The 17,850-nt window shown below is 40.9% G+C and overlaps 1 protein-coding gene across 1 annotated transcript; it reads left to right on the forward strand.

The window, feature by feature from the left end:
- The first annotated feature begins 11,702 nt into the window (after positions 1 to 11,702).
- Positions 11,703 to 16,335, forward strand: LOC136484936 (uncharacterized). Its single transcript, XM_066481899.1, has 12 exons — positions 11,703 to 11,947; positions 12,081 to 12,136; positions 12,250 to 12,283; positions 12,974 to 13,072; positions 13,175 to 13,323; positions 13,506 to 13,544; positions 13,617 to 13,709; positions 13,792 to 13,890; positions 14,152 to 14,253; positions 14,654 to 14,746; positions 15,370 to 15,435; positions 16,002 to 16,335. Exons 1-12 carry the CDS (start codon positions 11,869 to 11,871, stop codon positions 16,086 to 16,088), a joined length of 996 nt encoding a protein of 331 aa, XP_066337996.1. The 5' UTR covers positions 11,703 to 11,868; the 3' UTR covers positions 16,089 to 16,335.
- Positions 16,336 to 17,850: the final 1,515 nt, after the last annotated feature.

A 17,850-nucleotide genomic window follows, 5' to 3' on the forward strand; every position in this document is an offset into this window, starting at 1 on the left:
GAACATTCTTGCATCACCGGTCATGTGCACCCACTATCAAGAACCTAATGCGTTCCTCTGGCTTTGTAATTGACCTACAAAAGAAGATCAATTCTTTTTAGGTACCCAAACTTGCTTGGGTCCTTAAAGGTTAGTCACTAAGCTCTTTGGAATCCAAATGGCTTTCTTGTTTGAGCCCATCCATGCTTTACCAATGAACTTAGCCTTCACACCATTTGTATCCTTAGTAAGTATATAGCATGAATCAATCTTAATGGAGGATACATTAGCATTTTTGCTCTTGTTTTTGCATTCTTGCTCTTTGTAACCCACTTGCTTGCAACTAGTGCAAAATCGACCATTGTTCTTCACAAAACTAGTCTTGTGAGGAGCAAATGCCGCCTTGCCTTTCTTGGGGGTATAGCCCAATCCCTCTTTATAGAGAGAAGCTCTTTGACTACCTAAGCACATAAGCAAGCGGTCCTGATGTAGACTAGGCCCGATCTTCTGAAAGGTATGATAGCATCGATTGGTGGAGACTCGACGTTCATGATCTAGGCTTCGAACCAAGATTGATTCGGACCCCCACAACAATTACACCACTTCTCCATTGGTTATCAACCACGCGAACGCGATTGGCCTCGCCGAAAAGGCTTTCCTGCAAGCGAATCAAGAACACAAGCAAGAACGGGATGAACGCAATCTGAAATTGCAAATAAATATGAGGCTTATGAAATCAAGAAAGAGTTCAAGTCTTTATTCAAAAGGACTAATCACCATAGGCGAACAAGATCAAGAACTGGGGCCCTAGTTCACATCAAGTGGCCTTGACGGCGACAATTGCAGCAAAACGATGTCTGTTTCACAAGGAAATCAAGAACTAAATAAAACCTAAACCCTAAGGAGAGCAACGGCTGCTATTTATAGAGTCTTGGGCGTCACCCCCTGGACGCGCCCCCTAATGGGCCCAAACACGATACACGGTCCAATAGACCAAAAGACGGTGTCGCAGCACCCTGATAGATTCTAGATGCTAACTTGTTTCGATGATTTCTATTGATTCCTAAGGTCTTTTGATGTAAAACCAATTGGGTTGGCTTCCTTATCTAATTAGCTTTCCATCAATATGTGGATCATCAAAAACGGAGTCCGGATGCATCTTGGGTGACCAGTTTAAGGTAGACTGGTCCTGAAACCCGAGACAGACTCGAACTTGAGTTGCTTTGGGCCTCCACCTCGGGGACTCGAACCGAATTAGCCTCGGACCTCCTTCTTGCTTAGGACACCCTTGCTGATCTCTTTGGTCTCCATATGGTTCTCCAAGCATGGTCATATGTATAGAGGTCATATCCTCATCATCCTCCCTTTCTTGATGAAAAGCCATCCTCGGCGTCGATTTTGTTTGAAGTCTATCCTGCACAACATAAGGACAAACGAGGTTTCCAAAATAATGGGAATGGACAATGTTGTGAGAAAGAATATGACCACATGTCCAGGTTTGTAGCATGTCTTGTCCTATAGATATGTAGTCTGCTCGATTGAAATACACATGATCTTTGCCAATACTATCCTGCAAAAGATTAGTACTAACAAAAAATATATGCTCCCTTTCTTTGAATTCCACTTGTGTTCGAAAAGCAAAACTAGAGGAATATGGTATAACAACAATGTTGATTTTACTGTCCTCTAGTTGATCATTAATTTGCACAACTAAAGGAGAATTTGGATTTGTACAAATGTAAACTCGTTGTATCAAATATTTTCCTTGGTTGTTATATTTACCAAAAACATGATATGTATGTCTAGAGAACCATGGCAAATCAGCATATGCATAAAGTTTCTCCTCTAAAGAACTAAGATTACACGGAACATCAAATTCAATGTAACCCAAAGTATTTAAAGAAGACAACAATTTTAGCTCATCAACTTCACTAGCATTATGAATAACAAGTCTATTTTTAGCATAAGTGCTCATTTTCAGTACACATATAGCGTGATCATTCTTCAATGATTGCATGGGTATAACATAAATATCATCATGCAAGTCATCTTCATCACAAGAAACATCAAGCAAATCATCTTGTGACAAAGGTAAATCAAACAAATGCTCCACTAAAATTTGCTCTATCATAGCATGATTGGTGGAAAAATTCAGCACATCAAGAGAACTCTCACCTGCTGTGAGTTTAGCATCATGGGCATTACCTTTGCTCTCATGTTCAACAGGGGTAAAAGTTGATGGTTCTAAATTTTCACATGAGGCTGTGAGCTTCTCATTTTCTGTCACGTCATCCTCGCTCTTTTCTACATTGTCCTGCAAAAGGTTAGGCATAACAGGAGGAATAACAACAGACTCTTCCTCTAAATGGTGCACCTCATCATATGAAGTCAAAACAGGAGGTGGATTAACAAAGGTTTCTCGTATAAGAAGTTTCATATCATTCCAAGTTTGAGGCTTATTAGAAGGATCTAAAGACTCCCACCAAGATAAAGCAGAATGTCACAAAATACTAACTGTATTTTTTACCTTCCTCCTTGGATACATAAAGCGAGTAGCAAATATGTTATCGATGGCAATTTCCCACTCCATGTACTCATCAGCACCTATACCATTATAAGTCGGTGGATACGAACAATCTGTCATTGTTAGAAGACAGCAAAAGACAATATAAAAGTATTATCCCTATCAACTACTTAGGTTGTGGACAAGAAAAAAACAAGGCACTCAACTCTCAAGCGTCTTACCATGGTCTTACAAGTGTTCTTACCAAAGCAACAGGCGGTGCAATCGGTCGGTGACTGTGATACCGTTATAGCTTGAGTGTAACAGTTGCAAGGCGAACATGTACTTGTTTAGAAGAAAGTGGAGCTTGGACAGGCACAATATAGTAGCAAGGAATAGCAATAATTTAATTTAGAAATTGTAAGATTGAAAAGTAGTCCCAAGCTAGTCTATGTCGCTGGCCTAAACTCATCTTGAACCTAGTTCAAGCAAGCAATACTATACAACTCAGCACAAGGACTCAAAAGGATGCAAGCACTTCTGAATTTTTTTTCACTTTCTTTTTCTTTCCTTCTTTATTTTTTCTCTCTTTTTAGGTGCAGTTTTTTCCTTCTTTTGGTTTTTGCACCTCTTTGCCTTTTTCTTTGTTTTATGTTTTTTTATCTCACAAAAGTGCCGCACATAAGAGATTAGACTTTAGATATTTCCACCGTGGAAGAAAAATACTTAACCGAGGAAGCCGTAGAAGAAATTGCTAGACAAAATAAACTCAATCACGCAACCCACTCCGTGACTATTTTAGATCCAAAGAAAAACTAGAGATCAATTTGATGCAAGCCACACTAGGAAACAAGACTTGACACTAGACCAAGAACAATATTAGAACACAACGAACACTAAGACGCGGCGAGGGACGACAGTTCAATAAAGCAAACTAAAATTAAAAAAATTGCAAAGGCATAGTGGGGCTATAGGACTAGAGAATATGTGATGATGTATATTTTTTTTGGCTTTTTGTGGACTATAGGCAATGCAAAAATAGTAACAATCTAAAGGGAAAAACAAAGTTATACCTAACGGACAACAAGGTCTCTGATACCACTTGATGTAGACTAGACCTGATCTTCCGAAAGGTATGATAGTGTCGATTGGTGGAGACTCGACATTCATGATCTAGGCTTCGAACCAAGATTGATTTGGACCCCCACAACCGTTACACCACTGCTCCGTTGGTTATCAACCACGTGAACGCGATTGACCTCGCCGAGAAGGCTTTCCTACAAGCGAATCGAGAACATAAGCAAGAATGGGATGAACACAATATGAAATTACAAATAAATATGAGGCTTATGAAATTAAGAAAGAGTTCAAGTCTTTATTCGAAAGGACTAATCGCCACAGGCGAACAAGATCAAGAACTAGGGCCCTAGTTCACAGCAAGCGGCCTTGGCGGCGACAGTTGCAGCAAAACGACGTCTGTTTCATGAGGAAATCAAGAACTAAACAAAATCCAAACCCTAAGGAGAGCAACGGCTACTATTTATAGAGTCTTGGGCATCACCCCCCTGGACGCGCCCCCTAATGGGCCCAAACACGATACACGGTCCAACGGACCAAAAGACGGTGTCGCAGCACCCTGATAGATTCTGGATGCTGACTTGTTTCGATGATTCCCGTTGATTTCGAAGGTCTTTTGATGTAAAACCAATTGGGTTGGCTTCCTTATCTAATTATCTTTCCATCCATATGTAGATCATCGAAAACAGAGTTCGAATGCGTCCTGGATGACCAGTTTAAGGCAGACTGGTCCTGGAACCCGAGACAGACTCGAACTTGAGTTGCTTTGGGCCTCCACCTCGGGGACTCGAACCCAATTAGCCTCGGACCTCCTTCTTGCTTAGGACACCCTCGCTGATCTCCTTGGTCTCCATATGGTTCTCCAAGCATGGTCATATGTATAGAGTTCAAGTCTTTATTCGAAAGGACTAATCGCCACAGGCGAACAAGATCAAGAACTAGGGCACTGGTTCACAGCAAGCGGCCTTACGGCGATAGTTACAGCAAAACGATGTCTGTTTTACGAGGAAATCAAGAACTAAATAAAACCCAAACCCTAAGGAGAGCAACGGCTACTATTTATAGAGTCTTGGGCGTCACCCCCCTGTACGCGTCCCCTAATGGGCCCAAACACGATACATGGTCCAATGAACCAAAAGACGGTGTTGCAGCACCCTGACAGATTCTAGATGCTGACTTGTTTCGATGATTCCTATTGATTATGAAGGTCTTTTGATGTGAAACCAATTGGGTTGGCTTCCTTATCCAATTAGCTTTCCATCCATATGTGGATCATAAAAAACAGAGTCTGGATATGTCTTGGGTGACCAGTTTAAGGCAGACTGGTCCTGGAACCCAAGATAGACTTGAACTTGAGTTGCTTTGGGCCTCCACCTCGGGGACTCAAACCAAATTAGCCTCGGACCTCCTCCTTACTTAGGACACCCTTGTTGATCTCCTTGGTCTCCATATGGTTCTCCAAGCATGGTCATATATAGAGGTCATGTCCTCATCAGGTCCTCACCACCATATGCCTTAGCTAAGGTGTGAGTGAGCTTATTGACCTCCTTCTTGAGGTTCTCATTCTCAACCACTAGTGAGGCATCACAAGTGAGACCATCACTACTAGATGAGGTGGAGGTGGAAGTACTACAAGAAGAGTTAGTAGGAGCAACTATGATAGGCATAGATAGTGATTCATCAATTATATCACAAGTTAAACCTACATTGCAAGTTTCCATATGCTTCTTTTTATTTTGCTCATTAAGCGAAGAAGAATGAGCTTTTTCAAGCTTTTTGTGAGCTTTGCCAAGCTTCTCATGGGCTTCCTCTATCTTCTCATGAGTTTCTTTGAGCTCATCAAGGGCTTGCTTAAGGGCTTTTACCTCCGTATTCAAGCTCTTGCATTCCCTTCTCTTAATGTCAAAGTATTCTTTAGCATCTTCTAGCATGTCAAATAATTCATCCTTAGTAGATTCATCATCATTACTATCACTATCATTTTCATATTCATTATCATCAACATGTTCTTCATCACTTTCATCATCATAAGATTATACCTTAGTAGCCTTAGCCATAAAGCATGATGAAGATTCGAAGAGAGAAGGCTTCTCATTGATAGCAATGCTTGCAAGAACCTTCTTCTTGGTGGTCTTGTTATCATCACTATCATCATCATCATCATCACTTGAGGAAGCATCACTATCCCAAGTGACTACATATGAACCACCCTTCTTCTTGAATGTCATCTTGTCCTTCTTCTCTTTCTTTTCCTTCGTGTTCTTCTCCTTGTTCTTCTTGTTGTCATCATCATTATCGCTATTGTATGGGCATTGAGCAATAAGATGATCTTTGCTTCCACACTTGAAGCACCTTCTTGACTCTTCTTTGTTCTTGGATGAAGAATTTTTTCTTCTAGCATGGTAGCCCTTCTTCACCATGAACTTGCCAAATCTCTTGACAAATAGAGCCATCTTCTCATCATCATCATTATCCCAAGATTCATCTTCTTCACTTGATGTTTCTTGCTTAGCTTTGCCCTTGGATGATGTGGCTTTGAATGCCATGCTCTTCTTCTTGTCATCTTTCTTCTCCTTCTTTTCTTCCTTCTCATCATCATCTCTATAAGTATCATCGGTCATTATATCCCCCAATACTTGGTTTGGTGTCATGGTATCCAAACCGCTAGTCACTAGAATGATGACCAATGTACCAAATCTTGAAGATAAGCACTTTAAGAACTTGTGGGAGAAGTCCTTGTCCTTCACCTCTTCTCTAAGTGCTTTGAGATCATTGATAAGACTTGAAGCCTATGGAACATCTTCGGCACACTCTCATCCTCCTTCATCTTGAAGCTTGCAAACTTTTCTTTGACGATGTAAGCCTTAGCACCATTTACAGCTTGAGTGCCCTCAAATGATTCTTTCAACTTCTTTCAAGCTTCATGTGCCATCTCAATGTTCTTGATGTGCTCAAATGTTCTTTCATCAATTGCATCATGAATGGCACTTAGAGCAATATTATTGTTTTGGAGAAGCACTTCTTCGACCATGGTGGGATTCTCTAGATCTTCAATCTCAATTTTGGTTTCTACCACCTTCCACACTCTTCTATTGATTGACTTAATATGTGTGGTTATCTTTGACTTTCAATATGGATAATTTATGCCATCAAATTAAGGTGGCTTCTTGGTGTTGTTGATTTGAGCCATTTTAACACCAAAGGTTGTTAAGCCTCAAATAACGGTTACCTCGGCTCTGATACTACTTGAAAGGTCCTAATGGCTAGAGGGGGGGGGGTGAATAGCCTAATAAAATTTTTGCAACAACACTTAATAAAATAGTTAGACAATTATGAGGCGAAGCAAGTATTGCGCTAGCCTACTCAAAATGCAAGCCACCTACCATAATTCTAGTTTAGATAGTGTCGATTCACACAAGAGCTATGACACTACCCTATGTTAGTGTGCTCTCAAAGGTTAACTAAAGAGCCACACCAACAAAGCGAGCAAGCTCTCACAACTAGCTACACTAAAGAGCTTGTCAACTAGTTTGCGGTAAAGTAAAGAGAGTGATCAAGAAGGTTATACCACCGTGTAGATGAAAAAATCAATCAATCACAAGGATGAATAACAATAAAGACCAATCACCTCGGAATCAATGATGAACACAATGATTTTTTACCGAGGTTCACTTGCTTGCTGGCAAGCTAGTCCTTGTTGTGGTAATTTACTCACTTGGAGGTTCACACGCCAAACCCTCAATAGGGTGCCGCATAACCAATACAAGATGAGGATCACACAAGCCACGAGCAATCCACTAGAGTACCTTTTGGCTCTCCGCCGGGGAAAGGTCAAGAACCCCTCACAATCACCACGATCGGAGCTAGAGACAATCACCACCCGCTCAATGATCCTCGCTACTCCAAGCCGTCTAGGTGGCGGCAACCACCAAGAGTAACAAGCGAAATCCGTAGCGAAACACGAACACCAAGTGCCTCTAGATGCAAACACTCAAGCAATGCACTTGGATTCACTCCCAATCTCACAAAGATGATGAATCAATGATGGAGATGAGTGAGAGGGCTTTGGCTAAGCTCACAAAGTTGCTATGTCAATGGAAAATAGCCAAAGGTGTGAGCTTCAACCAGCCATGGGGCTTAAATAGACGCCCCCATGAAATAGAGTCATTATACCCCTTCACTGGGCATAACGTGGGCTGACCAGACGCTGCAGTCTAACTGACCGGACGCAGCACCGAACGCTCCGGTCATGAATATCAGACGCGTTCGGTCGGCATACCGGATGTGTCCGGTTGCCCCTAGACTACCACGTGTCTAGTTCAAACCAACATAGTCGTTGCTACCCAATCTGCCGACGACCAGATGCTCAAATCGGACGCTGAATCACAAATGACTGGACGTTGAGCCGCAGCATTCGGTGGAGTACAATAAGTATCCATGCTTGATCGGACGCGTCCGATCACACCAGACCGGATGCTGCCAGCGTCCGATCGACTACTCTACCGAACTCTATGTTTTCTGATTTATACCGGACGCGTCCGGTGTGGCGACCAAACGTGTCCGGTCGCAGAGTTCATCGCCAAATACCGGACATGTCCGGTCACCATACCGGACGCGTCCGGTCACTCTGTAACCAGCGTGATTAACTCCCTTTCAGCTCTATCTTCTTCACCATTGCTCAAATGTGCCAACCACCAAGTGTATCACCTTGTGCACATGTGTTAGCGTATTTTCACAAACATTTTCAAGGGTGTTAGCACTCCACTAGATCCTAAATGCATATGCAATGAGTTAGAGCATCTAGTGGCACTTTGATATCCGCATTCCGATATGAGTTTCACCCCTCTTAATAGTATGGCTATCAATCCTAAATGTGATCACACTCTCTAAGTGTCTTGATCACCAAAACAAAATAGCTCCTATGGTTTATACCTTTGCCTTGAGCTTTTTATTTTTCTCTTTCTTCTTTCCAAGTCCAAGCACTTGATCATCATCATGGTATCATCATCATCATGCTATGATCTTTGTTTGCTTCACAACTTGGAGTATGCTACCTATCTCATGATCATTTGATAAACTAGGTTAGCACTTAGGGTTTCATCAATTCACCAAAACCAAACTAGACCTTTTAAATGGAGACCCTTTCACAGCTAGTACAAGTGATTTGACCTTGCTGATTGTTTCTGAAATGACTTTCAACCCATCTCTAGCAACCAAATTGAGAATATGGCAGGCACATCGAACATGAAAAACATCCCATCACAAACTAGGGAACTATTAGCATTCTCTTTTAGATCTGAAATTATATCGTTGACAACCACTTCATTTGAACTAGCATTATCCAAAGTCAAAGCAAACAGTCTATTTTCAATGTATCATTTAACCATAACTTCAGTGAATGACTCAGACAACTTTGCACCAGTATGCCTTCCTTTTACATTGAAGAAACCAGTAATTCTCTTTTGCATACGCCAATTATCATCTATCCAATGAATAGTAACACACATGTATCCTTTATTTTGGCATGAGGTCCACATATCCATTGTTGCACTAAAGCGGCACTTGATAGTTTTTAATTGTGCATATAAAGTTTCCTTTTCTTCAAGATATTTGTCTATTATTTCTTTCCTAACAGTGACATGGGACTTTATTGGAAAGCTAGGACGGAGAGATTTTATGAAATCAATAAGATACTCATGCTCAACTATATTGAAAGGATATTCATGCATGGTTATTGCCAAATTCAATTTCTTCAAGCTAGCTTCTTGGTCATATTTGAAAGGCTGAACATGAGCATTTTCACTACCAGGGTTCTTACCAACTTTAAGCTGTTGTTGTCCCTCCACAATATTGTGCTTTGACTTCAAATGGTTCTTGAATGCAGTCGTCCCACATACGCCCTCAGCTCTGTATCTCTGATTACAGTTAGCGAAACTGTAGTATCCCCACAGCTGCTCAAACTACTTTCCCTCCACCTCTGAAACCTCATTTTTCTTGGTGAAATACTTCCAGACAGACGATGTGCATTTCTTGAACCTCTTGCCAGAAAGGTGAGCCTGCTCATCATCATCATCATCATCATCATCATCATCATCATCATCATCATCATCATCGACATTAATTGGAGTTGTGGTCGCTGGAGTTGTGGTTGTTGCTGGTGCGCCAGCGCCACTGCCACTGCAACTGGTGTCAACATTTGGAGCAGAAGAACCCATCACTAATGATGCTACTAATACTGCTGTAGCTGGACTTTCACAAGTTCCACTAGAGCTAATACTTTGAGATGAAGGCCTTTTACTCCTTGATCCTACCAAGAGCCAAGTGAAACATTGCTAAATCAGTGCATGCCGGTCTCAAGCAAAAGGTCCCAAATAGCCAAGCTTCATCAATAGCAAAAGCAATAATCAAGCAATCGGTCCCAAATTAGTACCTGCTGCTAGAGAAGTCGTTGCTGCTAGTGACGATGCCGCTGCCGATGCTGCCAGCGGCGCTAGAAGGTGGCGCACGCTCTTAGTCTTGATCTTGCCTTTGCCCTTCAATCTAGGAGCAGAACCACCTTCTCCATGGGGGCCATCGATGGGCGGGGATGGCGGCGCTGCCTCGTGGCTGGGTGGCGGCCGGCGGCTCTAGCGAGGTGGGAAACTAGGGATTCAGGACACTAGCGGCCGGTGGGGTTGGATGGAGGCGTGGCCTCATGGCTGGGTGGCGGCTAGCGGCTCTAGCAGGGTGGGGAACTGGGGATTGGGGAGTGGGGACGCTGGTGGCCGGCGGGGTTGGATGGAGGCACGGCCGGCGTGGAGGCTAGAGTCAAAGTTGTCGCTAGGGGCGCTGCCAGGGAGGGAGCGCCGGATAGGGAGGAGACGGGCACGGTCTCACGGTCACGGGACTATGGGAGTCTCCAGTCTCCACTTAGGGTTGTCAGACTTGTTATTGGGCTAGACGCCTAGGCCCAAGAAGAAGGTAAGCTTTGAAGATTGCTATTGCCTGTTGGCTACTACCGTTTATGTTTAGTACCACCTCGCGAGGTGATGCCTTGACGAGGCTGGGCGCCGCCTATTTGAGAGGGTAGCTAGCCACTGAACCACACACCGTAGTGGACTAAATTCGGATTAAACCGAATTCGAATTCAGGATATTCCGAATTAAAAGTAGAAAAGTGGAAATCGGTCGGAAAAAGTCCAAACCGGTTTCGTTCCGATTTCGAATTTGATGTTTCGTATTTCGAACCGAATTCGAATTTGTCCGAAAATACGAATTCGATCGGGTCAAATGTAGAAAACGATGCGGTTCAGTTTGGGATATTTTCGTACCGTTTTTATCCCTAGGTGGGACGCTGGTGTTGATGGTGGACCCATGTGCACGGTCCAACTGACGAACTCGGCATAGCGCCAGGACAAACCATGCATAGGAAGAAGACATGACTACAACCCGTAGTCTCCTATATACTTTGGGGGTGTTTGGTTCCTCCTCCTAAATTTTAATCGTTGTTCCATCGGATGTTTGGACACATGAATGGAGTATTAAATATAGACTAATTATGAAACTAATTGCACAGTTTACGACTAATTTGCGAGACGAATCTTTTAAGCCTAATTAGTCCATGATTTGACAATGTGATGCTACAGTAAATATATGCTAATGACGGATTAATTAGGCTTAATAAGTCCGTCTCATGGAGTACTGACGGATTATGTAATTTATTTTTTATTAGTATTTAAACACCCCATACGACACCATCACGTGACACCTCCTAAATTTTAGTCATGTGATCCAAACACACCCTTACTCTTTGGTTTATTCATTCATTGCTCTAAAAAATGGATCCTAATTCCGGACAGCAATGCATAGGTAATTCTTTTTATATATCATAAAAATATATTTCATCCTATTGATGATTCTAATTAAAATAATATTACTCATTTTAGATTTCACTATTTCTCACTCCATTAAATTTTTTATTTTAATACTAAATTCCCGCGACAGCACGCGGGCATCATCAGATTGTGGGGTGCGGGCCTTAGTCAACGAATCTAAAATGGGGCTCGATAGAAAATGTGCATAGGAAAGTGAAAGTGATATGTATAAAGTTTTTCATTCAGAGAGAAAACGGAAATAGGAACATTGCATTATCCGAACAGCCGCGAGCCCGCAAGGAGTCCATTGCCCACAGAATCTGGTCAAGTGACGCGAGCGGAGGATCTGTCTAGCAGCCTCAAATTCTCCGCCCGTCAGTCAGCACAAAGCAGCGTCACCGTCGACCCCAAGAACCTCAGAGAATCGCCCGTCGCCACACCGCGCCGGGGCCAAGAAATGCTCCTCCTGCTCCTCTTCGCTGTCCTCGCCGCCGTCGCTGCCTTCCTCCTCTTCAAGTTCGCCACCGTCGTCGATGGTATTACCCCAATTTCATTCCTCAATCCAACCCTGCTCCCGTAACATTCGTATCTCTCTCTTTCCATTCTTGCTTTCGCCCCTGTTGGGTTGGAGAGATTGGGACTGACCCCCTTGTTCTTTGATGGCTGCAGGGGACTTGACGCTCGTGTCCCGCGGCCCGCCGCGGCGGGAGAGGGTGGACGGCAAGGTGGGTTCTTGGATCGTCCGGCTAATTTTGTGTGCTGCGGTCGTGTTCGATCTCAGATTCCTTCCCCATATTGATTCCGTTGTTTTGCTCTTGGTTTCTTGGTTGTCCTGCAGGTCGTGTGGATTACTGGAGCTAGCCGCGGGATTGGTCAGCGTGCCTCATCAGCTCTTTAATTTGTCAATTTTAGTACCGACTGTTGGGTTTAGCTATGAGCTGCTAGGTTGTTGGTATCATGTGGAGTTGTAGGTCTACCTTCTACCGTGGAATCATGGAATTTGATTGAATTGAGCTGGTGTTCATTACTCCACTTAACTAGGCGGACTGCTATTGCTTTGGCAAAATTGTCGAAAATGCGTGTCCTTTGATAGAAGGATAATAATTAATTAATTAATCAAACAGCTCTAGTTTGCAATTCTATTGCTATGCCAACTGCACATTCAGGAGTTAAGTTAGATAAATAATTTGAATAAAATGGGTTTTCTTTTCAGTATCTGTACAAGTTCAGCTACACATTAATGCTTATCTTTAAGCATGTGAGGAGGTGATAAATTTCCTCACTGTAGTTTTGTTTTTTAGTGAGCCTTATACCTTTGTTAGTTCATTGAGGAATGGTATAGTTACAATTTTATGCCTGGTTATAGACTTCATGCTTCACAATATTAACTTTCCCACTTTCCCTTTACCTTCTTCAAGTTTGATGTACAACAAAGGTTTCATAGGATCATTGTCAATTTTGATGAGTTAACATGCTGTTTTCTCGACAAATGCGGCTTTTTACATCAATTTCAGCATAGTACTTCACCATAACAAGTTATTAATGCTTTCTTGTAATTTCAGGGGAGGTTCTTGCAATGCGATTTGCAAATTTAGGAGCAAAGCTGATACTATCTGCACGTAACAAGGACGAGCTTGAGAGAGTGAAAAAAAACATCCTCAGTAAGTTTACAAGATATCTCTGGTGTTTCTAAAATAAAGTTTTCCCTTAGTGGAGAAATCGAAGACTGAAGATCTGAACCAAGTTTGATTTACTTTTCAAAGGCAAGAATCCAGATAGCAGAGTTGAAGTGTTACCCATGGATTTATCAGCTGGTGAAAAATCTCTGAAAGAAGTCGTACATGTGGCAGAATCATTTTTTTCTAATGCAGGCGTTGACTATATGATCCATAATGCAGCCTTCGAACGTCCTGTAAATACCACCCTTACTTTGAGTTAATGTTTTGATTCCCTTATCCTTTGAACATCATGTTGTTTTATTTTACTAGTTTTCGATGATAGATCTGCTAGATATCCCTCCTTTTTAGTCTTAATTGTATATTTGTATTATAATCAGTTGATTCCTAAATGCATCAATTTTCAATCAAATTGCAGAAACGGGGGGCTCTGGAAGAAAGTGAGCAAGGTCTTAAGGTACATGAATAGTATTTGTTTTCTTCTGCATAACTTATCTGCAACCTAATACAAATCTGTGTTGCTAGACAGGCTACTTTGAATGTCAATGTCTTTGGAACTATTACTTTAACTCGCCTTCTAGCACCTTACATGCTGGATAGAGGGATGGGCCATTTTGTTGTGGTACGTATGAACCAACTCTCAGCAGGAACTTGTGGTCATCAGAGTTTCATTTTGGCTATTAGTGTGGCTAACTCATATACAGATGAGCAGTGCTGCTGGAAAGGTTCCTGCTCCTGGTCAGGCCATTTACTCTGCCTCCAAACATGCTCTTAATGGATACTTTGCTTCTCTGCGATCTGAGGTACCAAAAATTCACATATTAGCATGCACTCTAATTGTAAATTGTATCATCATGCTAAGCTACTCACTTATGTTATGAAAAGTATTCATGGGTGACACTTCCATTCACCGTCATGTTTTTTTGGTAACAAAAAAAATAGAGGTTCAATGGTTCTCAGTAGTTAATTGGTTATTTTCTTGTGTGTTTTCTTTGTTTTCCGCAGAAAGTATGCACAACCTATTGATGTTTACATAGTGTGCCTTAATACGTTGTATGTTGCAGTTGTGTACAAAAGGCATTAAGGTCACTGTTGTCTGCCCTGGACCAATTGAAACACCACAATCTTCTGCTGCAGCCTCTCAAGTACAAATGCATTCTGCTGAGGTTATCCCTGGCTTCTCTTGTTTAGTCTTGGCCTGTTTGGATCCCATGAATTGTAACCAATGTCTAGAAAGTGCTTCTCATTTCATTATTAGATTACTTTCCAATTCCTAGGAACCAAACAGGGCCTACAGATAATAAAAAGTTTGATCATTAGAGTAAGACATGGAAAATTCACCTTCTCAGTCTGTAGTACTCATGTTCTTTAGTCACCATGCAATTCAATGTACGATTTTTTTTTGTATCCAAATAAAAGCATTTAGTGCCCAATATTTTTGTTGCTACCTCTGATAACACAGTGTGCTGAGGTCCTAACATCATGGATCCATGTTGTTGCCCAGCAGTTAAAACTTAAAATTTGGTACCCAGTCCCCTTTTCTCATCATTGTCTTCCTTAATGCAGAAACGTGAGAAACGTGTTTCGGTGGAAAGGTGTGTTGAACTGACAATTGTTGCTGCTACTCATGGACTGAAAGAAGCATGGATATCATATCAGGTATATTTCATTTTGAACATTGCATCGTAGTTGCGAAGCTTGAAGTCTTTTAATTTTCTTTTTGCCATACATATTCTGTGGCTTCTATGATCTCATCATGCAATAGTGAAATCCATTATCATTTAGTAAAAATATGGTTTTTGAGGCAAGATTTATTGCATCATTGCATTGCATTTAGGATTTCGTTGAAAACAACCCAGGGTTCACTGAAAACTGCAATATCAGCCCAGATTCTCTTAGTTTAACCCTGGTTTTGGTTCATGCCCCAAAACCCCTCTTTTGAACTAAACATTTATATCACTTCGGCCGGATAGATATTGAATATTCGGAGATTGATGTCATATATATCTTACTTTGAATATTTGGATTCAAATATGGTACAGATATTGAATGTCTGGATTAGGATACGGATTATCCATTAAGTATCTGAACCCCTTCGGCCAGATGGCCGATCAAGAAATGTCCATACCATTTATTAGTCATTTACACCCTTTATGCTCTACCGCTGAGATTGCGTATTATTGCTGTAGTGTATATATATCATATCAGGTTTATGCTTTATGTCCAGTGAGCCTGTTTTTAGTCATTATATGTTCAATACAAACTCTCTTGTTTGCTTGCAGCCTGTGTTGACTGTTATGTACTTGGTGCAATACATGCCAACAGTTGGTTACTGGCTCATGGACAAGGTATTTCTTCTATCTGGTGTTCTTTAGCGTGGTTGCTAAGTGAATGATGCTGTTTGTAGTTTCCTTTCTTTCACTGATTTTATTGGTGCATAGGATTGAATCACAAAGTCACAATATGCATCCGGCCAGAAATCTGTGGGAATCTTCTGGCCATATTTAATCTTCAACCAATGATATTCTTACTTTTTTTTACATCAAACAATATGAGCACATTAACGATGAGAATTTTGTTGCCCAAATTTACCATGCTAGAAACAAATAAACAGTGTTATATTTATGAGACAGTAAACTGAGTAAAAAGCACCATGTCCTTGATGTAATTGCAAAGACCAGTAGACAAAGGCCTAACATACCATATTCCTTTTGTCCACTCAGCACATTGTGTTACATAAGCACCACAATTAGTACTCTGTAATCTGAACAGCCATATTCTTGACTTTGTTAGTAATAGTGAAAACTGACAGCAGGGTAACATAACCATGCGCTCTAGCTCTCTTTTTGGACCCAAAGGAAATTTTGTGCTTACCATTGTTGCTAGTACTCTATTGATTAATCTATCTTTCCAGGTTGGTGCAAAACGGCTGGATGCGGCCGCAAAGAAAGGGAACACGTATAGTTGGAATCTCATTTTCGGCAGCAAGAAGTCAGCATGACCAAGTTGCTCGTAGCTCCTAGCACCAGGGATATTTCTGAATTCGGATGGTCACGTGACTTATATGCTTGTACGCAAAAAGGTCAGACGGAAAAGGAACAGAGCATCTATGGAAGCTATACAGTTTAGTGAAAAACTGGACTCATCACTATGACACAAGAATTATGATTGAGTTGAATATGTTGAACTAGCTTTTTATTTGAAATCAAGTACAGGGTAAAATGGCATAAGTAACTGTTACTTTGATTTTTAGTGTGCATTAAAGAACACCTCATCAGGATAACTGTTAATCACTGGCCACACTGGGTTATTATCCCGGAATCCACTGAACTGCGAGTAGTTACAGTAGACCTGATCTTTTGTTAGTTTCGCTGAAAAGCTAGGCTGAAAAGTATTATTCGTTGATTTGTTGTGAGAGAAAAACACTGTACCATGGCTGACAGTGGCGGTGACAGTGGCAGATGCAGAACAAGATTTAAGGGGGGCTGGTCTCTTCTTCCTCTCTCTCCATTTTTCTTCTTTCCTCCACCTCTTCTTCTTCATCACCCTCCCTATATTTTCATTGATGCACTAGCTGTAGGGGGGTTGGAGCCCCCCCAGCCCCCCTGTAGATCCGCCCCTGATGGCTAATAAGTTCAAACGAATAGGTTGGCCTACTTTGGAAGTATGGCCCAGATTAGCCCGGGGTATTGACGCCCAACATTCTAAAACATTAGCTTTGCTTAGCAATAGAAATAATATGTATTTGTGATGTGTCTTCTGCATTTGTGTGGGCTATGTCAAAAACCAAAACATTTGGCTTTACATAACTGTAGAATTAATTTGTGCATTTGTTATGTGTCTTCTACGTTTGTGTGTGTTACATAACATACAAAAAGCATTTGGCTTTGCATAACTATAGAAATAATTTCTGTATTTATTATATGTATTCTCCATTTATGGGGCTTACATCATATACAAAAATATTTGACTTTGCTTAGCCATAGAAATAATTTATGCATTTATCATGTGTCTTCTATATTTGTGTGGGTTACATCACATATCAAAATATGCTTTAATTTACTTAACTATAGAAATAATTTGTGCATTTTGTGTTGTTATGTAGTATATTTTAGTTTTTTCCAATAGGTCCATGTGATGTTCTTTTTAATTCTACTATATTGTGTGTTTTCCTGTTTTTATAATTTTTGTTTGGCTTTGGTCTATCTTTTTATTATTTTTCTATTTATATTATGTTATGTCATATTATTTATATATTTCTATATATTTTATAGCTTTTGTTATTTTTTCCATTGATATTATATTACCAAAACGCGAATCTATAACTTGTGATTCTAAATCTAGAATAATGTTCTCCAGTACTGAGAATATTTTTCTTATGAACATAGAATATTGTTTTCTAAACCTAGAATATTGCATCTGCTCAATAAAAAGAAAATATTGTATCTGCATGGTAAAAATATTGTTAATGAAATTTATCTAAAAAATACTTAAGTGGGGTCTTATTTGAAGAATTTAAATGGTGCAATCGGATTTAATTTGGAATATTCGGTTTGACAAATATGACATTTCTTTAAGTTTCAAAAAAAATATCGCATGTGTGATAATGCGGGCAAATTTGGATTGTTGCATGGTTGGCACCTTTGTGCTGAAGAAACATAAAATCATGCCGGTCAGCATATAACATTTTGGCCTCAAATTACCATCAACCAAGCAAAGGATGCGAAAATTGATTGTTTTTTTTTTGTGGCGCTTGCCTCCAT

The sequence above is a fragment of the Miscanthus floridulus genome, chromosome 10 (genome assembly GCF_019320115.1).
Source record: "Miscanthus floridulus cultivar M001 chromosome 10, ASM1932011v1, whole genome shotgun sequence".
NCBI lineage: Eukaryota > Viridiplantae > Streptophyta > Magnoliopsida > Poales > Poaceae > Miscanthus > Miscanthus floridulus.

What these genes read in the sequence shown, in the direction of transcription:
- LOC136484936 (XM_066481899.1), top strand. Translation starts at nt 11,869, where the DNA reads ATGCTCCTCCTGCTCCTCTTCGCTGTCCTCGCCGCCGTCGCTGCCTTC. An exon ending in AAAGTGAGCAAGGTCTTAAG is followed by an intron (nt 13,545 to 13,616) that starts GTACATGAATAG and finishes GTTGCTAGACAG; the next exon opens with GCTACTTTGAATGTCAATGT. An exon ending in TTGCTTCTCTGCGATCTGAG is followed by an intron (nt 13,891 to 14,151) that starts GTACCAAAAATT and finishes TGTATGTTGCAG; the next exon opens with TTGTGTACAAAAGGCATTAA.